A 26,574-nucleotide genomic window follows, 5' to 3' on the forward strand; every position below is an offset into this window, starting at 1 on the left:
TTTTTAATTGCTTCAAGTTTTTTGTCGTTTACCTAAACCTATTATCATCCATCTTATGTGTGTATGTGTGTGTGCATGGTAATGGCTACCCTTTCTTTCTTGGAACTGTTAATCACCATGATGATTATCATAAATATGGTGTTTGTGTTTCGAGATTTATAGAGAAAAAAAAAAGACAAAAAACCAAAAAAAAAACAAACGAGAATCCAGATTACGACCATGTTCATCGTCCATCCATCCATTTCATTTCGTTTCATTTGGTTGGTTAACCAAATTTTGAAGAATAGAGATTTATATAAAGAATTATTATCAAGGAATAAAAGAGTTAAATTTGAAAAAAATGTTTTTTTTTTGTTTATGAAAATTTTTAATCACATAGTGATGATGATAATGAAAAAAGTTGACAATTTTTTTTCCTCGTCATCATCGTCGTTTCTGTGGTTATTTTGAGAAAAAAAAGATGATGAATGATACAATTCGACAATAAGCAGCAAGCTACTTTAAATAATCGTCATGGATTAATGATTCATCTGGATGGTAATGTACTATATGGATGATGATGATGATGATGATAATGACTATGGGAGGAGTAGTAGCAGTGTATGTGGGAGGATTAAAAAAAAAATATTTAAATTTAAAAAAAAAATAATGGCAACTAATTATGATGATTTAACCCTTTTTTGCATATTATATAAGATTTAAAGTTGATAATTTTTCAACACTAAATAACAATGTGTACACAGGTAACTTTTCAATAAAAATTGATTTTTTTTTTTTTTTTGGTTCAATCATTGATTCTGTCAATTGTCATCATCATCATCATCATCGTCGTCATTATTATTGTTTTTTTTTTGTTGATAAATGTCAACGAACCATCATCTGGCAATGAACAAAAAAAAACAAACAAACACATACCTGGCTATAAGCTCATTTTATTATTATTTTTATTTTGAGAAAAAAAAATAAACAACAAACACAGATTCAGATGTTCAGAGAATCAATGAAAATGATGATGATAATAATAATAATAATAATAATAATTTTTTTTATTACGATTCATTTTCTTTTTCCTTTTTTCGTTTTGGTTTTCATGATGATGAGATTTACAACAACAACAACAAAAAAACTTTATGACTTTTTTTTCTCCTGAAAAGTTTTTTTTTTGTTATATTCATGCGCTGTAAGGTAACACACGACAAAGGTCGTGAAATTCCATCAATTCATCAGTCAGTCATTCATTTCATTGATGATAAGTTTGTTATGATGACGGTTTTTTTTTTTTTTTTTTTGGTGACCTTGGCTACCGTATTTTTTTGGCCAATTCTCATAATGATGATGATTGAATTAACATTGATTTTGATTGATTAAATCAATTTTTCATCAATAAATAATGCTGATTATGATGATGATGATGATGAGTTTTCTAAAACTTAATTTGCATATGTGTGATATATCTGTCTGAGTGTTTTTTTTCATGAACCTGTTATATATGCCCTGTGAGTATGTGATGATTCATAAGCAAAAAAAAAATTTTACGGAACAAAAAAAAATTTTCCAAGAATTCTTGTTTTTCCCCTGTGTCTGTGTCTCACTTCTTTTTTTTTCACTGCATCTTCATTTGTTGTGCCGATTCACCTTTTTTTCTTTCAATTATCACCATAATGTATATATTGGATTGATGTTTTTTTTTCATATAGGTGATGATGATGATGATTCAAACATCCATAACAACAACAAAAACAACAAGCTACCTGGCTAGCTGGTCATTGAATTGGTTGGCTATAGCTATAGCAAGCCACACACACACACACCATCAACAAGTTGAATGTTCCTTGTTTCTCGTTGTATGTGTGTGTTTGTTATTGTCTATCTTCAATATATACTTTTGATTGATAATGAATTAATGATGATGATGATGGTTATTGCACCTTTTTTTTCTTGTTTTTTTTCATTTGGCTCTCTCTCTCTCTTTTATTCTCCTCATTGACTTTGAGATACTTGACACATTACTATTGGCTGGTTGATATAGAGAAAAAATCGACAAAGATGACGATGATGATAATAATGTTATAAAGCAATAATGATTATTATGCACATTGATATTGTATATATCGGAAATTAAGTGAATTGGATAGCTTTTTTGTTTAAGGCTGGCGAATTTCTTATGTCTTGCATAGACGACATCATCGATAGATAAATGGTGAATTACATTACATTTGTGTATGTTGTGTGAAAATTTTATGTTTATGAAAATATCAAAGAATTCGTCATTCGCGCATATGTGTGTGTGTAATCGATAGTGTTGGCCCAATTCCGCTGACACATCTATAAGAAGAAAAAAAAATTTTTACCGCTGATCAATCTATCCATCTATCGATGATTGATCATCATTCACACATTTTTTGTTTTGTTTTGTTTGGTGGTTGTGGTTTTTTCCATTTTTTTTGTTTATTAAATATTTTTTTTCAATTCAATGAATTGTTGGTATTTCACCGAGCCATTATATTTTTATTGATTGTCGATCATTAGCGGCTAAAATTCCAAAATTGTTGCAGCTGGCCGGCTAATTTTGTTATGTACTTTCCTATTTATTCATTTATATAAATCGATGTTGTCATTGTTTTTTTTCTATTTCTCTCTCTCTCTCTCTCTCTTTGATTCATTAATGGCCCTATAATTAGCATCGATTATCGTTAAAATTATATTCTCTTGTGATTCTAAATGGACATTGTATTTGTTTATTCCATGATTATTTTATGTATTTGTTTAGTGTGTGCGTGGAAATCCCTTGAATTTGTGTTTTTTTTTTATTATTGAAATTAAAAGAATTAATCAATTCAATTTCTTAATGATTTAATTATGATGGTTATGATGATTTCAAGTTTTTTCTTGTTTCAAATTTTGTGATTGGAAATTTTTTTTGCTGGGAAATTTTCTTTTTTTGATTACACCAATTTCTTTTTTTTCTTTCTCAGATGTTTCTTATTCATTTTTCATTCAAATTTCACGCACATATTTATTCACATTTGTCTTTCATATATATATATGTCTAGGCGCTCTACATATTTATTCAGTTGTTTTGCTGTTGTCTATTTTTTTTTATTGTTCAACATGAACAGATAATTTATAACCAAGATTTATTATCCACAGACAACAAATTTGAATCACCTGAAATGATTATATATGAACAACAGATAGCGATAAAGATTTTTTTTGAATCATCATCATTGAATAATCCAAGAATATAAAATATTCATATATATGGTTTAACCCTATGCATACACATAGTGTATAGGGTGATGAGAAACTTTATGAAATAAATTTTTTTGTTTGTTTCACCATAGTTCATATGTCATATATCAAATGATGATGTGTACCGTGTGTGTGTGTGTGTTTGAATCTCAATGGGATGTTGCCAATATATTTTGTTGTTGGAGATGACTGCCTTGTTGTCTAATTTCATTATTGATTGAATGAGTTTGTTTGTCGAAAAAAAACATCTGATCATTTCTGATGATGATGGTAACATTTTGTCGTTTATCATTTGATGAAAACATTTTTTTTCCATACAAAAACAATGGATACTTTTTGAAAATCATCATCATCATCATCTTGGTCAATCGGATTTTGTTTTTGATTTTTTTGAATGTTTCTTTGTCATCTAATAAGCAAAAAAATTTTATTCGTGACACAATTGGCGCCCTTTTTTTATTTGGTTATTAAAATGTTCTTATAGTTCATTCACACAGACGCATGAATTTTTATTCTAGATTTTTTTTTCTTTCTAATCATGGATCATCATCATATATTTTATGTCCATTGGCTATCTATGTGTGTGTGTGATGATTAAGTTTCAATCATTTTTTTTCAATTGTTCGATATTGATATGATGTTTTCACCGTGTGAATCCCGTCATAATAATAATAATAATAAAACGCGATTATAAAACCACAGAAAAAAAACAAAACAAAACATTGTCGATCATTGGAGATTTTTTTCTCATGATAAAACCAAAAAAAAAAACAAACAAACATGAAAGAAGAAAACAATTCAAAAATTTAAAGATTATAAATGATTCAACAATCGTATGAATCGAATAAATGAAATGAAAAAAAAAAATAAAATCATCGTCAAATCGATTATTGATTGATTGACAAATGTTAATCATCATTAATATTATTTTTATTTTTTTTTTTTTTTTTTTTTGAAAAATATAAAACATTTCACACTCACAAACACACTTGAACCTATACGTTTAAAAAAAGGTCAACCAAGAATTGAAAACACACACATACACACACACACATTGATCGAATGAATGTTGTCATTTGCTTGACAATCCAATATATTAACTTGTTTATTACCATTTCACATTTAAAAAAAAACCATCACTATCATCATTCATTAACTTGTTGCTTACTGTTTTTCTATAGAATGAATATATTATATATTCGTATATTTTGCTTATTGCATCCTGTATTTTATTTTTTTAAATGTACTAAAATTTGTCGTCGTCGTCGTCGTTTTTTTTTATTTGTCCGAATTCATCGTATCATGTGATGATGAAATCTTTAATGAAAAAAATTCAAAATCAACGATAAATGTCGTTAATCAACAAACGACCCTAACCAGAATGACAAACTCTTGAACAACCTGTATTCAGTGTGACTCAAAGATGATGATGATGGTGATGATTGTGGATTTCATGCCTACAGTTCTTGTGATTCAGTGGTCGATGTTCAATTTGATTTTTTTTTCTCGAAAATAACCAAACTTAACGAGCGCATCAAGCCATAAATACTGGTGATATTGCCATCACCATCACCACCATCACACATCTCATCAACGCCACCCAAATGAATAAGAAAAAAAAAGTTTCGTTGATTTCTCCAAGAGTTCGTTGTCGTTTGTTTTTCAATTTTCCTACTGCTATAATTTTGCATCAATTTGTTCCAATGTTTGTGTTTGTTGGCTGTACATATTGTAGACAATAACCAATGCTTGACCGATCACTATCTCTGTTTTTCCTTTCTCTCTTTTCAATTTTGAATAACATCAAAAGAATTGAATCACTATTTAAATCGAATCAAATCAAAATCAGATCAGATCAAGTTTTGTTTTCGTTTGTTTTCGCTTGTTTCTCAAAATTCACCTGTCGAATTTTTTTTAGAATATAAATTTTCGACTTTTACCTTTACCTTTGAACTTGATTCCCTCATTTTGTTGTTGTTCATGTATCTACCACATTAAACATATATATCGATGGTTTGTGTGTGTGTATGTACCATTCGTTTTTCGAAGGTCATTTCGATTTCTTCGAAATCGATGTACCAACAGACTTTGTATGTTTATTTGTATGCTTCTACAGTTTGATGGTGTTCTCTGTCCAATTTATTGAAGCTCCAATTTTTTTTCCTCTATAATTGGTGCTGCAATAATAGTCGTTACTGTGTTTGTGCAATTTCATTTTCGATTCTTTTCGTTTATTTATTATCATCATCATCATCAATGCCATTTTAACCTATAGGTAGATCCATGTTGTAACATCCATATGGGTAGGTTTTTGCTTACCAAAACACAAATCATTCGTATGAGTCAGTGTCTTGTTTTCTTGTATTTGAAAATGACCGTTTTATACTTGTTTTGTTGTTGTTGTTGTTGTTGTTGTTATTATTCGTGATGACCTCAATCGTGGTTCAATCTTCATGATCATCATCATGGTGAATAGTGTTGTTGATTGAAGAATAAGGTGATAAGGTCGTTACTAGTTACAAATCAAGTTGAATAATCATCATCATCAAGTCTGGCTAACACTAACATACACACACACTCTTATATCATCGATAGGCGTTTTGACCAAATCATTCAATGTTTTTGAAGAAAAAAAAAGGTTTTTTTTCTCTCGATAAAATTCAGCAATCATTTATTTTACTTTCTTTTTATTTCATTTGTTTGTCAAAAAAAAAACTTTATTTTTGGAATCGAATATTTCATATTTATTATCATTTTTTGTTGTTGTTGTTTATTATAGTATCATCTAATACTACTACTACTACTGCCATTTTTTATATTAACTCCTTTGGCACTTGGATTTAAAGAGATAGACAGAGAGAGAGAGAGAGAGAATTGCAATCCATGAAAGTAACAAAACTGCATATATATGTTCACAATGCAAGAAAATCATAAAGATTAGGCAATTAGCCAGACACACACACTTGACATCGAAAATCATTCAGCAGCTTAAGAAAAAAAATACACATATACACGCATATACTGCACACACACACACAAACACACCGTGTTTTTATCATTTTAATGTTGTCGATGTTTATTGTCTACGATGATGATGATGATGATGATACCAGGCCAACTAGAATTATGGATGACAAAATCTCTATTTAGGTAGTAGCATTTTATTTTATTTTATTTTTTTTTTATTTTAGATAAATGTGATCTATATATTATGCTACGTAATGAAAATTCCTGATAAATGTGTCATAGACACAGACACACACTGGTTTTTATTCAATTTTCATTCAAATTAAATCAAATCTCTGAATATGGGTGGGTGTGTCGTTGTCGAAACTAACTCATTCAAGATTCTTTGAGAAAAAATGAATGAATGAATGAATTTATTTGTGAAAATAGGCAAACGAACAAAAAAAAATCAAAATTTGTTTGTTTTCTTCATTATTCTTTAATGTTAATTGCACGTTTCTTTTTTCATTTATTCATTCATATTCGTTTGAATTTAGATCAGCGCACATTACAATGTCGTTTTGGAACAGTGAAAAAAGTTTGTCTGCTCAATATTTTACTTTGTTTCAGTTGATGATGATGATGATGATCAATAAGACAATCCTTCTTTTTTTAATAAAATTATCAATCATTATAATTAATATAAAATGTGCCAAAAAGATTATATTATTATTTATCAGCATCATTACGCGGATAAAGATTTTAATCTTGGATTTTGTGCAGTTTGGTGATGATGATGCCAATGGTTGTTGTTGTTGTTGTCGTTGTCGTTTTGTTAGTGTGTGTTTTTGTGTGCGTATGATTGTGAGTGATTTAATTTGATTTTTTCTTTCTTTCTTTCTTTCTTTCTTTCTCTGGTTTAACATTTGCTGATTTAGCTTCTATTTTTGCAAAATTTCGAGAATTTTCATTTAATGCAATAATACATTCATTATTGTATTATTTTGCTACATAATCATCATCATCGTTGTCGTTGTCGTCGTCGTCGTCGATTCCAAAGAATATTCTTGTTTTTTATATTTTTTCCATTGAATTTCTTTCTCTCTTGGCTTGACAATGGTTGATTCGGAATCAGAAAATTAATAAGAATTATTATTATTATAATTATATGCACCAAAAAAAAACATTGGCAACATTCTGGATTCTGGACAGAATTTTTCAAACGAAAAAAAATGATTTTTTCCGGGACATGTTTTTCTTCTTAATGTGGTAGTAGCCATTCATATATTTTCATAATTTCACGTGCCTTGATCTTGAAAATCCAATTTTTTTTTTTGCTCTGTCTGGTAAACATAAAACAATCCTGGATTATAGATAATTATTCGTTCAACACTTTTCCTGTGTATAAGAGAAAGCGAGAGATTTTTGTGGTTCTCGATTTTCTCGTTTTTTTTTCTCTTTCCATCATATGATATGTTGACTATGGATTTATATTTTTAGCATTTTAATCTGCAATCTGCTAGATGTTTTCATTTTCGCTCTTCACTGTTATTGTTTTTTTTTGTGCACGAATTAAATCGACTAATAATGATGATGATTATGATGACATTGATTCTATGGCCAAGTTCACTGTTCTATATCGTTGTCGTAAGTTAGTTATTGTGTGTGTGTGTGTGTGTGGAAAAACCGAGAAAAATATGAAAATCCACAGTTTTTTTTCATCGGATAAATCTAAATTAAATTTATCGATCAATCGTTGTTGTTGTTGTTGTTGTCGAGGATGATGATGATTGTTTTGCTTTTCTTTTTTTTTTTTTTTTTTTTGCTTCAAAATCCAATTTCAACGGGTTTTTTCTCTTGTTCATATTGGGCCTTTCTTTTTTTTCCATAATTAAATGTGTGTTTCTGGATCAACCCATGGAAAAAAAGGTTGCTATACTTAACTCTGATGGATGATCACCACGATGGTTTCAAATTCGCCATGTGTTCAGCGTGTAACGAGCGCAAAAAAAAATTGGTGAAAAAAAATCTACATAGAACGTTTTTATTCAAATCAAATTCATTCATTCATTCACCCATTTCATTTCATTCATCTTTTTTTTGCAAAAATCTTGCTCTATCTCGCTGGTAGAGTTTTCGATCCATTCATTTGTTCATTCATTCATATGTTCCAGCAAACGGCTGCTCTAAAGGGGCTTAATTTTTTTTTTTTTCTTTGGATCTCTGGTTTCCACAATTTTTACGCATACGGTTGGTTTTTTTTTCTTTACGATGACCTTTGGCATTACTACTATTTTTTTCATGTATGAGGGCTTTTTCCTATGTTTGAATTCAATGAATGTCAAAAACGAAAACGATGAAAACCATTCAATGTATTTAGGCTATTTTGAACATGTCTGGCACTCGGAAGTTTACTTTTTTTTTCTTGTAGTGCTGCAGCAAGTTGTTGCTTTCTTTTTCTTTACTCTATGAACTTTGCATTCAATTTTTTTTCTATTCGTTTTTCATTGTCAAACTCATGGTTCGTGTGCGTGTGTTTATGAAAAGAAAGATAGAGAGAGAGAGAGAGAGAGAGAGAGAGAGAGAGAGAGAAAGACTTTACAAAGAAAAGAAACCTTGGACCTTATTTTTCTTATGCTTATCAAACAACAACAAAAGCATAAAACGTACGATAAACGATGTGTGGTGTGACTATGGTGATGTGAGGTGAATTTTGTTGATCAATGACGACAGCAGAAGCAGCAACAAGTAGCAGTCATCAGACCAAGGGTCGATCAATTATTTTTTCTTTTTTTTTAAGTCATAAGTACCAAGTAAGTTGTTACCTGGTCCAACAGCAACAACAACAACAACCACCACCACTAAGCGATCACCACCTGTACCTGAATATACATTCTATCACCAATCATCATCAGTATATCTGGTTATGATATCTATAGTGATAGAAATTGAAATAAAAGTCCATTGATTTGAAAAAAAATAAGGCAGAAGGGAAAAAATTGAAGGTAGTTTTCTTTTTTTTTTTTTGCTCAAAAACATTGATTGAAACAGGACAGGTGTGTAGTTTAGCAAGCTTGGGACCAGAAAAAAAATTGAACTAAACACACAGGCACACACACACACATATGCTTAGTCTTGATATGTTTTTTTTGTTGTTGTTTCCTTTCCTTTTCTGATTTGGGTGGTGGGGAAAAAAGGAGAGGGGCGTATACCAGCTGTTACTGGTGGTGGTGGTGTCTGTCTCTAAATCATTTTTTTGGTTCAAACACTCATCACACCATCATGCTGGACAAGTGAAGCCAAGTTTTTCCAATTTTAATGGTAAAAAAAAAATACACTCACAGACACACAACCGACAAAGAAGTTTATGTGGTCCTTTTTGCTAGAGAAAAAAAAACAAACGATTTTTTCAGTCTGAATCTTTTTTCTTTCTTTCTTTGGTCAGGTTTTAACCTGGTAGTGGTGGTTCGTTCAAACGTTCATCATAAACACACACGGACACAGTGTCCATTTATAGCAACTAATGATTGGTTTTTTTTTATTTTCAATTCTTCGATATGATCTGTGAATGTGTTTGGGTTAATTGTTGTTGTTGTTGTTGTTGTTTTGTGACCACCACCACTATATTTTAGGGCCAAAGTTTTTTTTCACAATTCCAAACATTTACGCAAACTCCACAACAACGAGAGAGAAAGAAAAAGAAATAAAATTGTTCCAGACGACGATTTTGATGTTTCAAAAGACTCTGTGTGTGTGAGGAGTTGAAGTAGACGTTGGTGTTTTTTCACCGAATTTGAAAACACATACAGAACCAAGAAAAAAAACCAATTTTATTCGACTTTTAGTTACTTGCTTGTTGCTTCTGAAGCGGTAAGATCCATTTTTTTGTTTTTCGTTGATCTAAATGAAAAACATTGTGTTTACATTCTGTCTACCTGTGTGTGTGTGAGTGTGTTTCAAGATCCAAATTTTTTTTCATTTTTTTTCGCTTTTTTCGCATTTCACATTATCATCATCATTGTCCATGATTTTACCCAAAAAAATCAACAACAACAGCAACGACGACGACGATGATGAACAAGAAGATTTCTTTTTTTTTTCTTTATGGAATAAGCAAAAACTTGCAAAACTAGTTTTTTATTTTATTCTCTTTCTCTTTCAGTCTCTTTTGAATTGATTTCTTTTTTTTTTTTTTTTATTTTCGCCTCATTCAAACTTTATACTACTACTGATTCATAATATATTAAATACACACACACACACTCACATTACAGGGTAAAAAAATATAGAAATTTTGTCGTTTTTCATCATCTTCATCAACAATATTCGTTGCCACCAGAACCAGAACTATGAACCACCACCACCACCACCAACACCACTAACATCGACAACAGGCATCATAAAGATTTTGACGGAGTAAAGCTTACTAGTTTCATCATCATCATCATCATCAAGTGAATATTCGTCAGAAACAAACGAAAAAAATTGTTATAAAACACATAAAAAACGACCGAAGAAGAAGTTCAGGATCAACAAGAACATCATTGACGAAGACGACGATTGAAATCGGTATGAAATTACAGAAAAAAAATCAACGAATCAACGATAATCAAAATTGAATAAACTACTCGAACCAAACAACAATGAAGTTAAGCATCATTTTCATCATCATGGTGCATTGCTAAATGCTGCTACGAATTTAGAAGAAATTTTCTTGATGAAAAAGAATCCTCTCATCATTAGTTTCATATCATATCATCATCATACAAAAATACGAATACACACACACCACCACCACTATCTTATTCGTTAGTTTTTTTTACGATAAATTGTTGTAGCATCCAGCGGATCAAAAAGCTCCTGTGTGTGTATGGCTGGATAACTTTTAAAAAAAAAATTTTTAGTTTGATGATTTCATCGTAGTCATCGTGGTCGTTGTCGTCGTCGTCAAGATCAACATCTATTATCCTATTCCTTCTCGTCATTAAATACGATCGTTTTTTTTTGTTTCAAAATAATTTTTTTTTTTAAAGATCTCACATTGGTGGTGGTAGTATTGCAGCTCGATAATGTGATCACACACATACACTGCAATGATCATCAACGACATCGACAATTGTCCGTTTGTTTGTTTGTCTCTGTGTGTGTGTGTGTGTCTATGGTGATTTTACGTTGAAATAAAAAGAAAAAAGTAAATTATATTATGATGAACCACATGCATGTTTATATGCATGTCTCGCAAATTTTGCAGAAAAAAAAAGAAAAATTTCGAAATCCATTCCATCATCATCATCATCATCAAATCAAACGACGTCGATAGGCAACAAATTAAAACAAAAAAAGCCTGATATATCGAAATCCGTTTGCGAGTAGATTTTAGTGGTAAAAAAAAATATCATAGTTTTTATCGTATGGTGTGCAAGTCTACCACCAAATCTCTAGTTTATTAGTTAGTTAATTTGGCTTTAAACATAACTACGTGTTTTTTTTTATATTTTTATTTCTTTTGTTTGTTTGTTTCTAAATCTACGTTTATAAATGTAACAACATTTGCTCAGAAAACAAAACAACCTTGCTATATATATATAAATTGTGATGTATTATATATGCAAAGGTGTTTTTTGTTTTCTTTTTTTTTCTCTGTGACTTTTTTTTCTGTTTCGTTGTTATTAATAATTTATTCTTTTCTTTTCTTTTGTTTACTCCTGATATGTGAATAGATCACCGATAAGAATCATTGATAATTGGCCACCAACCAAAACAACAACGAGCAATAAAAATTTTTCCCGCTTTTTCATAATCAATCAATTTTTATCGAATATTGGCAATTCAAGAATCCATTCCATACACACAAACACATGCACAGAATTTAATTCGTGTATTTATTTATGTTGTGATTTTTTTTTCGTTTTGTTTGTTTATTTATTTGTTTACGTCGAAAAAATTTAATTTAATTTTTTTTCATCAGTGTTTGTGTGTGTGTGTGTGTTGATTTTGTGGATGTGTACCAGTGTACCATTGGGTTTTGTTTTTTGTTTTATTTTTGATTCGTTTTCGTCATCATTTTTTTTGTAACGACAACACATCAGATGATTTTGTTTACTTCAATTCTATGAACGTTTTGAACGTCAAAATTTAATTCATTGAATGTTGTTGCCTGGCCAATAATAATTATAAATCATCATTCTTCATTCAATTCTCAATCGTTTCTCATCTCTTTGTCATTTACACGTTTTTTTTCCTGTGAACGTGTATATTTCGCTACACCAGCTATTCTTCTGATTGTTTTTTTCATTTTACGTTACAAAAATTTCATTCATCACGAAATCGACAATCATGACAAGTGGAGCGCCAGCTTGGTCTGGAAGTTCCTTAAAGTCATATGCTGAATCTGAAGGCGGTGATTCACATGATGATGATTCCAGTAAAGATGGTTCACTAAAAGGTAGCGGTTCCATTGATGGCCTAAATGGTGCCAATAATGGTGGCAATTCAGATGCCGAAGGTGTTTGGTCACCGGATATTGAACAAAGTTTTCAAGAAGCATTAGCAATCTATCCACCATGTGGCCGACGTAAAATTATACTTTCCGATGAAGGAAAGATGTATGGTAAGTGTGTCTCTGTGTGTGTGTGTGTGTGTGTGGTTTATTTGTTTTGTACCATTTCATTTGATAACCTTGATCAATCATTATTATTATTAGTATCGATGATGATGATGATGTCCAATCAATCAATCGATATACTAATAATAATGATTGAATGAAATCATTTCTTTATTTGAAGGTTAGCCATACAAAGTTGATTAGAAAGGCAGAATTTGTTTTTTTTTTTTTTTTTTGATATTTAAACATGAAATTATAGCATCATAATGGTCGCTTGTTTTTGTTGTTGTTGTCGTTGTCGTCATTATTGATCAATTTCTATGATTGAATAGAAATCAAAATTTTCAATTCAAAATGAAAAACTTAAAAAGACCTGCTATTTTGAATGACAATGATAATCATTATCATAATAAACGTTTCTATATATGCAAATCGATAATTGGTTTTTATTTTTTATTTGTGCAAGTCATGGCCCATATTTGTTTTTATCCCTTTTTTTGTAATAAGGATCGATTATTCTTCCATTGTTTTATGGGCTGGTAATTTTTTTTGTTATATTCAATCAATTTTGATTATCATTTTCGTTAGAAAATGGAAATTATACATTTTCCAATCCATTGTTTTTTTTATGTTTGCTATAGCGTGTTGAAATTTTGTAAATTTCAATTCAAAATATCGTAATCTTTTAATATATTCGTTCAAGAATCAGAATTTAGAACATTGAAAAGTAATATTTATTGGACAATTTGAAGAAGAATAATTGTCCCGTAATAATAATAATTTCTTATAAGATGTATTTGTATTTTGTATTTTCGATACAAATGTAACATGTATTTGTGTCCATGTACAATCATTTGTGTGTGTCTGTGTGTTGGTGGACAAAACATGACATTTCCATTATTATGATTATTGTTGTTGTTTTTTCATGTCAACATCATCGCCAACTATATACATATATTGAATTAAGCTTAACACGACAAATTCCTTTTGTTGTTGTTTTTTTTTCTCTTTTTTTAGCAAAAAACTGATACAAACCAGGGCCCGGGGATTTTTTTGATGACCAGGTTTTTTTCAGTGGATAATGGTATTTAAAGAATTTTTGAAAAAGATGAAAATGAGATAGACAAATCGAGCAAATCGTTTTGGCTGTTTTTTCTCATTTTCAGCAACTACATTGATTTCATAATTGATTCATAAATTGAACAAGCAATCATTGTTGTAACAATGTAATTAATTGGACAAAGAATCCACTCAATCGTTTGTTTTTTCTTGTTGCCAAAAAAAACGAAAAGTGAAGTTGAAAAGAAAGAATAATTGAACAAAGAATTTAGGAATTTCATAACAAAAATATACAACCAATCCAGATCCACCAGTATTTTAGCTTGGTGAATTTCGTTTCCACCGTCTATTTTTATTTGATTGTATCGATTCTTGATTCTCTTGTGTGTGTGAATGAATAATTTTTTTCCATTTATTACTTAATTAATTAATTAATCAATCTATCCAAAATTCTGATGTAAATTTCTCTCTCACTCACTCTCTCTGTGTGTCTTTTGTCATAATAATAATAAATTATAATAATTTGGTGTCTGGAGAGAGATATCTAATCCAAGAATTTAGCCAGTCTAGCCTACCAGAATATTCTTTGTGTTTTACAAAAGGAATTTGCCTTTCTTGATTCTGCAGTTGTTTTGGATCGATGAATTTTTTCTTTTTTTCTTTCATCCATTCACCACACACATATTTATAAATAAACTGTATCGTCAATTCAAAAAAAAAAAAAATTCCAAACAAAACATTCCAATGTCTGTGTTGGTTGTGTTGGTGGTGGTGATGGTGAAAATAACCTGTATGTGTTAAAATAGCTTTGATTCATGAGCTTTGAATTTTTTTATTTTGATTTTGTATATGGGGGATAGAAAGAGGATGTGTAAAAATCTATTCCAAATATTCTCCCATGGGGGATTTTTATTGTTGATGGTGGTGGTTTGTTAATGTGTAAATAGGCAATGAAAAAAAAAATCAAGACATCTTTTCATGATGTAACTCGATCGTTATTCGGTCGGCCGCATCATTTCACTAATAATCATTGTGAATAATAATAACGACCACGACGACAACAACAACAACAACAACAACGGCTAATAAGCTTTTTGATTAATGTACTTTTGATCAGACTAATTGTCTGTGTGTCAGAATGGCGGTGGTATATGGATTCATATGTTGAAGAACAAAAAAAAAATTAGTTAAAATCGTTTGATAGAATCGGGAAAAAAATTTTCGCCATCAATAAAGAAAAATTATTCATTTATTCATTCATTTAGAAATCGACAACAAAAAAAATATGTTTAGCTTCTTTGAATGAACTTTTTTTTCGTGTGTGCATAATTTGAATAATGTAAAATTCGTCATCAACAAGCGGCAACATTCATTCATTCATTCATTCATTCAATTTGAATTGTAATTTTGATTTTGATTTATATTTATTCATTCGTTCGTTCGTTCGTTCATTCAATTTATTCAATAAATTTTAATGAAAACAGAATATAATTTCATTTTGCATTTTCTTTTGAGATTGTTGACGAGCAAAAAAAAAAATATGAAACGAAATTGACGTTAGAATGTGGATGTGAATAATAAATTGAATTAATTAAACCATTTCTTTTTCCACCGAACCGTTGTGTTCTCGATGATGATGATTCCAGATCAATAATTTCATGAAACTATGAAATCAAAAAAAAAAAATTATTCTGCGATTCTGATCTTACGTTCGTTTAGGACGTTTTTTTTTTTGTTTCGTTTCATTTACAGTCAGTAATTGAGACTTTTTCAATGATGAAAACAACAAAATTCCATTATCTTTGTCTGTGTTGTTGATGAATGAACAAATTTACATATTCCATATACAAATCTTTTTATTAGCTCGAACACAATCGCAAATTTGATTATTTATTTAAAAAACATTCGCAAATTTCTTTAATTTTCTTATTAAAGAAAATTATATCATTTTCACACACGAACATAATGAATACGATCCAATGCGTATGCATGGCCGATTTTGAATCCTTTTGAATCGATAATGATTGTGAATATTGTAATGATGATGATGAAATGTCTATATATTGTCTGATTGTGGCAGAATATCAATTTTTTTTCTCTCATTTATATCAACAAGATTAGTTTCTAATTAATTCATTTTCGTCATTTGCAATACAAATTTTTTTTCCTGTTTTGTTTTTGGATTTTAAATCCTTTTGAATTGAATTTCATTTTGGTTAATGTTACATAAACAGAAATTTGCATCTTTGTTTCCATTTTAATCACATTTCTTCGTTTGATCATATGGAAATTCAGTAAAAACCCATAATAACCAGGTTTGTGTGTGTGTGTGTGTGTGTGTGTGTGTATCCTATTTTCTTTCAAGCCTAGATGACTTCTATGGAATTTCTTTTTTTTTTGCCATTTTCTTAATAATTCTTTGTAACAAACAAGAATACAAAAGAAAAACGAAAACGAAAACAACGGCAACTTCAATTAATTTGGAACGCTTCTGTCATCATGATCATCACATACATAAACACATTTGGCATTTTTTTCGGGATATCATTCATTTCAACATTTCTTGGAACAAGAAATTTTCCGCTGTTGCAATCATTCATTCTTCAGGGAACAACATAATAACTGTGTTCTCTTTATTCATTCATTCATGATGATGAAATGTTCCAGAAAAAAAAGTTTCACTATGAAATTGTCATCATCGTCTTTATCGGTGGCTGGCATTGTAAGGAAAAAAAAACAAGAAACAATCCTGCGCATGCACACAAACAGAATCTAGTCTTATTCTAGCCAAATCAAATGAAATTATCATCATTATTGTATATTGCCATTGATAATGGTGATTATTTAATATATATGGAATGATGTAAAATGAGTGAAAATGAAGAATTCCAAACTCAAATACAACAACAAACAATAGTTTGAAGAATGAACTGATGAAAATGAAAGAATCTGATTCTCTTTGTGCTATAATCATCAGATATTCCGGTTTTTTTTAATATTAATTTTCCTTTTTTTTAGCATAATAACATTCCTGTTATGCACCGAAATAAAGCTCATTTTTCTTTGTTTTGTTTGTTGTTAATTTATTTCCTATTTTCAATTGAAAAAAAATACACGAATACACATGTTACAATCATTGAATTCATCATCGTCTTATCACCATCTTCATCATATATAATTACATCATAAGGTACAATGAACAAGCGAATGTGTCATATACACGCGTTTACGTTTTTTTTTTTTTTTGATTGTTCCATTTGTGAGGAAACAAAAATGTTGTAGTTGTTTTCCTCGAATATTCATTGATGCTACTAAACACACATACACACACACCGATACGTGTGTAAATTAAATTGATTTGTAAGTGAAAAAATTTTTCTTTTCTGTTTGCCATACAGAAATCATATTGTCATTATGTAACGATTGTGAAAATAGGAAAAACATTTCATAATCTGAAATGAATGACGATGATGATAATATGAAATTAATTAAAAAAAATGATGTTTATATGACAACAAAGTTTCTCCATCTCTCTCTCTCTCTCGCTTTGGATATCATTCTTCACTTCGGGGCATTCTTATGAATTTCAATGGCGCGTGTTTTTTTTCATTCTTTTTCTATATCAAAACTTGATGAAAAAGTTATTTTTTATTTTCTGGATGCAAATGAAAAGAGAAAATGAAATGCATTTGAATTCTGTATGTGAATTCCTTATTGTTGTTGTTGATGATGATAATGAAACATCATTTTCAATAATAATAATAATAATAACGACAACAACAATTTTAACAATTCCATTTTTCTGTATTATAATGATCATGCCATGTGAATATTAGATTTTCATTCATATGAGAAAAAAAAATTCTTAATTGAAATTTTACACACGAGAACGAGATAGAAAGAGAGAGAGAGTAAGAAATAAAAAATGGCGGAAATTGTTAAATGGAATCAACATTATGATTATTCTTATTCATAATTTTTTTTTTGCTTTTGAATAGAATATATTCATTTTAATGTGCAGAATATTATAAAGAGGAGGAATAAAAATGAGAAAAAAAACATTCGGAACAAATTCTCGAAAAAAAATGTGGAAAAATTTTTTTTTTCGTTAGAAATTGAAAATGAAAATCCACCAACTTTTTTTTGTGTATGGGTATATTTCAACTGAATCATTCGAACCTATGGATGATGATCATGATGGTTGGAATCATCATCCATAGGTTTTTGATTCTATAACATTCACTGTTTAGTGGCATGTTGTAAAAAAAATTGTTCCATCGTAATATCTGGTTGCACAATTTACATTCTTCTTTTACTCGGTTATTATTTATTGCTATGATCATTTTTTTTTGCATCTCGATTCGATTTTTCGAACCGATTTATTCCATACTTGCTGCTGCTGGTCGGTTCGTTTCTCGTTGCTTTTGGATTTCAACAATAAAGAGTTTTTCTTAGTGAAGAAAAACATCATTTTTTTCTCAAATTTGCTACGATGATGATGATGATGATTTAGGCAAATTTTCTGTTTTTTTTTCTTTCATCGATTCTTATTCTTGTATTTTGTTAAGCTTTTTCTCATTTTCATGGGCACCACTCACACACTCAAATACACGCATACACACACACACTTATATGGATAAATTTGTTCTCTTTCGCACAATTTAACAATAGCAAAATAACTTTTTTTTCTTCACCATTCATTCATAGAATATTCGTTTATTATATAAAAATATATCCAGAAAAAAACAGGATCCGTTCCAGGACTTTTCTCACACAAACACACACACATACAGGATGATTCTATTTTACGCAATAAACTGATGTTTTTTTCTTTCTACCCGCTTGTTGTTGTTCTGAGCTTTTCACCCTTTTTTTTATTTTTGCGGGAAAAAAATTATTTTAGTCAACCCGATATACACAATAATCTCCATATAGTCATTGCTGTTACTATTAATCGGCACGCACACACTTTATCTGATTTGATTTATGAATCCAAACAACCAAAAAAAAACAAAAGCTTTAAATCCATTCATAAACAGTGTATAATAGTGAAACTTTGAATTTGTCTTTTGTTTTTCGTTTGTTTGTATTGGTGTAACAATTTTTTTCTTTTGCTCATTAATTACCACTTTTCCGTATATAAATTATTGATTTATTTATCGGATTGATCGATAAAATCGGGTTTCTCTCTTTTGCCATTGTCTCTGTGTGTGTGTGATGACATTTGACAATTTCACTTTTTTTTGCACAAATTTCAAATTTATAATGAAATGCAATTTTTATTCAAAGACAACGATGATGATGATGATGATGAAAAAAGAAATTTTCCAATTTCTGTTTTATAAATTTATTAATCATCATCATCATCATATAAAAATGAAATTATTACACAATTGATCGCTCATTGCCGTTAGTCCTATGCGTAGTGAAATGGTGGTTACACACACACACACACTCTACGTAACGCGCTTACAATGTTGATTGTGTTGATGATCATTGACCACAATAATAATGATGATAATAATAATGACTATATGGAAATACCCAGAACGAAATCCAAATCCTAGAATTTCGTTGTTATTTTTTTTTTTAGTTGTTCTCTGGTTCGATAACATGTACATGTGTACTGGCAGTTGTGTAGTGGCGATAATGTTAATGATGATTATAAAAGGGAAAAACATTTTGTTTTCATTTTTTTTCCATGTTGTCAATACAATGATGAAAAAGTTTTTCATGAAAAAAAAACTAAAAAAAGAAAATTCTTGCTATTTTTGGATTTCATTTCAAATTATATAATCGATTGTCGAGTATTTTTTTCTTGATTTTCCACATAAATATTTTGTTTTTTTTTTGTTTTTCAAAAATAATATGATGATTAAATTTTTGTTTTTTTATTTATTTATGTTTTTCACAAAATTATTGTGCTGTTGGCGGTGAAAAAAAAACAAATTTCGAAAATCAACAAAGGAAAAGAGATGAATATCTATTCAGAATTTTTCCATTCTTATCATCATTGAAGAATCGTAATTGTTTTTGTTGTTGTTGTTGTTGTTTTCTCTAATGAATTTGATGAAACACCATATGTTTGTAATAGATAATTGTTGCAACATTTGTGTGTGTGTGTGTTTTATGAATCAAAGGTTATTTATTAATAGAAAAACCATTATTCTCTCTCTCTCATCTTTTTTTTTTGCATTCTAATATATTTGGATCGATGACGTTAATAAACGTGTGTATATCATGTGTATGTGTGTGTGTGTTCGTGAACATGACAGATAGACATTTAGATAGTGGATGGGTTTTCTCATTATGTGAAAATATTAAAATTATACAACCACACGGGTATTATTTCAAATTGCAATCAACTTGAACACCAATCACCTATCTAATTTAACTTTTTTTTATATATATTTGCAATTGTCTAAATATATACACATGAGTGAAAATAGATGAATACAGCAACAGCATAGATATGATGACAATAATAACCAACAACAGCAGCAGCAGCTAGGAACAGAAAAAAAAGTCAAATGAATCTTCGATTCATTCATTCATCCATTTTTTTGTGTGTGTGTGTGTGTTTGTGCGTTATTAATAATAATTGTCCTCATCGTTTTTTTTATGACATATAGAACCAGAATTGGATAGAGAAAAAGTTTGCGACATAAATCCATATTGAAATAGATAAAAAGAGAGAGAGACAACAAATAAATGAATGAAGAAATTATTTTATTAGAGCACCGAACCAGAATTCAATGGAAAAAAAAGTGAAATCAAGAGTTTGAATGTGAATGTTCTCGCTACACACACACACACTTTACAGATATTACATAGATTCTAGACGCCATTCATCTATCTCGATTCTTGGATTCTTCTCTTGTTCCATAAAATGAATCGGCAACGACAACAGTGTTGATGATGATGGCAGGCAGGCAGGCAAGCAAGTGGAGACAACAAACAACCCAAAAGAAAAAAAAGCCAAAACAACAACGAAATGATGATGAAAAGAGAAGAGCCGCATTCCAAGCATTCCAATGTTACTATGGGAAACACATACGTACTTCTTTTTGCTTTTGCCATATAACGGTATAAACGACAATTCTTTTGTTCTTTTTTGTCTCTCCTATATTCTGGTGGTTCATGTTTTGGTTCGATTCATTTTCGTCCAGTGGTCGGTCTTTCTCTCCCTCTCTCTCTCGTTTTTCGTTTTAGACCAGGCCTTTTTTTCGAGATTGATGATGATTCCGGCAAATTGAATCGACATTGTATGTACGGCAATGAATGAATAAATGTTTTTTTTCTCTACTACTCACTTGTTCATTTCTTATTCTTTTTTTCTTGGTTGGCCAAAAAAAAAAAATTTTTTTTCATCGTCATTTAGAAGAATCATCGTCCATGTATTTGAAAAATCGACAAAGACATGGACATTGTCCATCCATCATCATCATCATCATCTACAAGGCTATTGTCGTTTTTTTTCAATAAATTTGACTTGATTTCCCCATCCTACCAACCATCCAACATCTCCTGACTTGGAACGAACAAAAAAAAACTTTATTGTATATGTCCCTATTGGTGTTGTTGTTGTTGTTGTTGATTTGAAAATGGTTTTAACGAAATATCTGGCTATCTATACGACGACGGTATATGTACGTTTGGTTGGCAAGTTTCAGGATTTTTTGGAAAACAAGAGAGAGAGAGAGAAACTTTTTTTTCATGACGATCCACCAAAATTTATCTGTACAAGTATGATGATGATGATGATGGTGGTGGTGGTGGTGGTGGTGGACTAGACATATAAACCAAAATGAATTTTGTCATTTTTATTCTTTTTTGCTCGCGGTCCATCATCATCCATCATCATCATCAGTGTCGTCATTGAGCGGAAAATATTTTTCGTTCGTTCTTCTTTTTCTTGATTTTTAACATTCAATTCAATCCATCTTTTTTTGTTGGATGCTTTTTTTTGCTGTAAATGTTGTTGTTGTTGTTGTCAGCCCAAAATAAAACATGGTTTGTTGCATTCACTACAAACATGATGACAACAACAACACAAACACTTGGATCGGTGTTTTTTTTCGGGAAAACTTTTTTTTTCATTCCATTTCTTTCCCTTTTTTGTTTTTGTTTTTCAACAAAAACAATACAATACAACTAAACTGAATATTGAACAAAGTAAAATGAAAAATATTCTATATTCTGAATGAAGAATTCAATGAATGGATGGAAAGAAATTAAATCAAACCAACAAAACAGAAAAAAAAAACAAAAGTTAATATTTCGACGACAATACGCCAGAACAGAATTGTATTTTTTTGGATTTCACCGACAGAATGACAATCTTTTTTTTTCTCATTTTTTTTATTATTATTACCATTATGTAAATATCTCATATTTTGATGACGACGAATTTGATATAAGAAAATAAAGAATTCTCCAATTCTCCTTGAAATAAATTCTTTGCTTCTCTGCTTGATATTGTTTGATTTTTGGCTGGAAAAAAATTTCTCCAGGTTCACTTCATGATCGTTCAATGGAACAATTTTTTCTTAGTCGATTGACGTTTTTTTTCTTGTTCTATCATACCAATGAATTAGAATTCCTCTTCTATCTATCTCTCTGGTTTTGGTTGATATATATTCTTTAATATGTGAACTTTAGTATATGCGTGTTTAAAAACGATATCTTTTGGCCGCTCTTCGCCCCCCTCCAGCTACTCAATTTCATTTCTCTATGATGATGATGGAAACCCGAAAAAATAGAAATAAAAACATTATTATTATCTAATAAAATAAGAGAAAAAAAAATGACAATAACAATAATAATCATCGTCATCATAAAAAACTTTGTTGTGTTCGTGTTAAAGCTCAATATCTTCCAACATTTATTCATTGAATGAGTGAGTGAGAGAAAGATACAAATATTTTCATTTTTTAATTGTCTCTACACGCACCTAAATAAATTCTGTTTATCTAACCCCCATATATTCCGCTATCTCTTGTGGTTCGTTCACCAGAACACGATTGTATATTTGTTTCGCTTTTTTTTCTGTCTCCAATCTTGGTTTCCAAATTGCTTGCAAAGAAAAAGAAATGATGAAAGATCGAACAGAATTTTTTTTTCTTGTTTCTACATAGTTGTTTTTTTTTAAATTCTGATTTTAAGTTTTTCACCTCCTCCCACTCATCAAATTTATGATATAATTTGAGTGATTTGATTGTGAGAGAGAGAGAGAGAGATTCTGAGTATATCTGCACCAAACTTTGTACTTTTGTTTAGTCTCTTTTGTTGTTATTGTTGCTGTCATTCATTCATTCATTCATTCAATCGTTTCGTATTCTCGATTTCCTCAGCCAATTCTCATTCAATGAGGCTTGCGTTGTGCATGTATGTTGAAAATGAAATGGAACTCATCATCATGTGGCGTGTATTTTGGGTTTTAAATGAAAATTCCATGAATTCTTTTTATCGTAAAAAATTTTCATTTACTGCTATTGCGTCGTACTAACTGACTGAATGACTATGTGTGTGTGTGTGTGTGTGTTTGTATGCGTATGGTTTGTTTCATTTTCATTCATATCCATATTTTTTTTTCATTGTATTGTGAAACTTATCAAGTTTTAAGTTTACCAAATTTTTTTTTCTTTGGTACATTTTCACTATTGCACCCAGATCATCATCATTGCTGTTATATATTTGTCAATCAATAGAAATACAATTAAAAAAAAAAGTTTTCCTATGAATTCGTTTTCAATTGTTTTAACTGGGAATTTTTATTTCGCCATCATGTGTTTCATTTATTTTGCCAAAAGTAAATGATTTCGAAATATTAAACAAGCAGAAAAAAATGAAATGAAATGAAGAAAAAAAAAATTTTATCAATTCATACATTCGGGTAAAGTGGAAAAAGAATGACTGTGAAAAGAATTGCCATGAAATTGAAAAAAAAGAAATAGTCAGAATGTTATTAAAACAACGAAGAAATTAATCTTCAAACATACACCTACATTGCACATAAAACACACGACAACATGGATACGAAGAAAGCTTAGGTTTTTTTTTTAATTAAATTTATCATTCATCAAATTCATTATTCATCGACGACAACGACGATGACGATGACAACGACAATCCACTATAACGGAAGAAAATTTGGGAAATAGCTATCTTCTATTTATTAATTTGACTTAATATAGTGCACGTGTGTGTGTGTAGTGTTTGGTTATTGCAAAGTTTTTTTTTCTCTCCAGATAATTTCATTGTAATCGATTGTCATTGAAAAATTTGAACTGAATTCAGATATTTACCCAATTGTCGAGTGTTTGTCTGTGTCTGTGTGTTGTGGTGGCATTAAATTCTTCTATAGTCTTACCATTGTTGTATCATTCACGAAGAAATTCTTCAGAAAGTTATAAATTTGATACAATGAAAGTGAGAGAGAAATTTTCCAATGAATCATGTCATTTATTCTTCTTGGAATTTGATACTATTTCTTGTGAAACATGTTAGCACACTATAGCATGAATTTTTTTTCAGAATCATTTCATTTCCTATTTTTCTCTCTCTCTCGTTCGAATCTGTTTATAGAGGCAATCATTGTTTTTCCTCTGTTTTTGTTTCTGAAATTCTTTTCCAAAATTCCTTTTCTAAGATGATGATGACTATGAAAAAAAATAAAGTTTGTTTTTTTTTGCGCGCGCGAAAAAAAACACATCCATAGAATGATGATCGACCAATTGATCGATTTTTTTTCGGTTTCAACAACAACAACAACAGAACATGACAAAAGTCGAGAAGAAATCTTTCATCTCAAAGTTGAATGTTTTTTTCCCAGTCTTTTTTGTTTTGTTTTTCTCATCACTATAATCATTTATAGGACCCCCATGTGCTACAATCTCAAAAAAAACAGTGATTGCTGATGTTTGAAATTTTTGTTTTTGTCTTGTTGTCCACAAACACAACAGCCATACAAATTTTCAAAAGATTTGTCAATGTCTTGTCATCAGCGGCACTGGCGGCAACATTTGTCATTGAAATAAATAAAAAAATTGAAGCAATAAGCATTGAAATAATGAATTCAATCGATTTGTTGTTCAACAACAAACAACAACAACAACAACAATAGAAACAAAATTGCTCATTCATTTTCATTTTCATTTCGATCATTTATTTATTTCATTCATTTTCCAATTCACAATATTGTTGTTAATATCGATTTTTTATTAACCCTGGAAATGGTATTCATTTATATTTTCCCTTCGTGTACACCCATGAACGAGAAAGAAAAAAAAATAGAAATTAAGACAAAGTCAATTGGTCACAATGATTATTTGTGTGTGTGTGTGTGTGTAAAACTATTCTTGTCATCATAATCATCATCATCATCATCATGGAATCGTTGTTGTTGTTGTTTTTTGTTTTTTGACTCTCAAGAATCTGGAACACGATAATAACCATCGATGATTATTGATAATAATTTTGTTTTGTTTCTGGCTTAATAAATAAATGTCTCCAACAAAAAATTTTGTCAGCACCATAATTCTTGTAAATGGGATTCTCATTCTCAACAATTCTAAATAATTGTGAAGGGTCAAAAAAAAAATAAATGAGGAGCAGCTTAATTTGTTCGATTCTTATTCGAATGAACAACAACGGGAAAAAATTTTTGAATTGATTTTTATACGATTCTTGTATACATTTCAAAAAATGCGATTATATTTTCTACTGGTATCTAATAATAATGACAACGACCATACGAACAACGATTCTGTTAAAGAATCAAAGAGAGAGAGAGAGAGAAAGTCAAAATCAAATAATAAATGGATTCATAATATATCGTAAAAAGAGCATATATGGTGCAAAAAGAATTGAACGAGCCGATCTCATTATTGAGCATGATAATGATGATTATTATATTATCCTATTCTGAGAATATAGAAAATTCAAGAATCTTCTATTCTTGGATTCTTGGCCGATGAATTTGAAGCGAAAAAAACCTTTTTATTATCGAGAGAGAGAGAGAGAGAGAGAGAGAGAGAGAGAGAGAGAGAGAGAGAGAGAGAGAGAGAGAGAGAGAGAGAGGTAATAATAGCAACCCGATTTATTATTTTGGATAATATTGTTATTACCAAAAAAAAATGTTTAACGTTTGCAGAATATTCTCATATCACTGAACAAACACGCACACACACACACACACCAGTAGAGAATCCAAATTCAAAGATGAAATTGTTTTCAGAAAAAAAATTTTTGATGAAATTCTAAATGTGTTTGCATTTTATTGTGAAAATGGCTTTGCTTTTCGATTGTTTTTTTTTTGTTCGTCAGTCATTTTTGACTGAATATTGAATTTTTTCTTTCTTTCCATGCAATTCATTCCCTTTATTCTTTGGGATGTTTTCAATTCTGTTTTGAATTTGATTAAATGTTTAAAATTGATTCAATGGAAAAAATATGTGGAAAGATGTCAAAAAGATATATATAAAAAGGTGGTGTTGTGATAGGGTTCATATTGATGAAAAAAATGGCAATTCTCGATCGTTTCTCTTCCATATTATTACCATCATCATCGATTCAAATCAATAACTTTTACTGACAGAATTCTATTTTCTGTGTGAAAATGATGAAATGAAATGCATATGACATGTGTGTGTGTGTGTGTGTTTGTTTGTAATATTGTCCTGGATCGTTTATTCTGTTGAATCCAATAAAAG

The 26,574-nt window shown here is 29.8% G+C and overlaps 1 protein-coding gene across 6 annotated transcripts in view; it reads left to right on the forward strand.

The window, feature by feature from the left end:
• sd (TEA domain transcription factor 1 homolog scalloped) overlaps positions 1-26,574 on the forward strand; it is a 36,319-nt gene that overhangs the window by 4,972 nt on the left and 4,773 nt on the right. The window contains exons 3-4 of one of the 6 annotated variants that reach the window (XM_075732138.1): positions 10,473-11,580; positions 11,919-12,808. In XM_075732138.1, coding sequence (XP_075588253.1) covers positions 12,535-12,808 — 274 coding nt within the window. In that variant the 5' untranslated portion in view covers positions 10,473-11,580; positions 11,919-12,534. Of the gene's footprint in view, positions 1-9,727; positions 10,069-10,472; positions 11,813-11,918; positions 12,809-26,574 lie in introns of those variants that run through there. The other 5 variants (XM_075732139.1, XM_075732136.1, XM_075732137.1 and 2 more) reach the window with 5 other exon arrangements.

This window comes from Dermatophagoides farinae, chromosome 6 (assembly GCF_024713945.1).
Source record: "Dermatophagoides farinae isolate YC_2012a chromosome 6, ASM2471394v1, whole genome shotgun sequence".
NCBI classification, from domain to species: Eukaryota; Metazoa; Arthropoda; class Arachnida; order Sarcoptiformes; family Pyroglyphidae; genus Dermatophagoides; species Dermatophagoides farinae.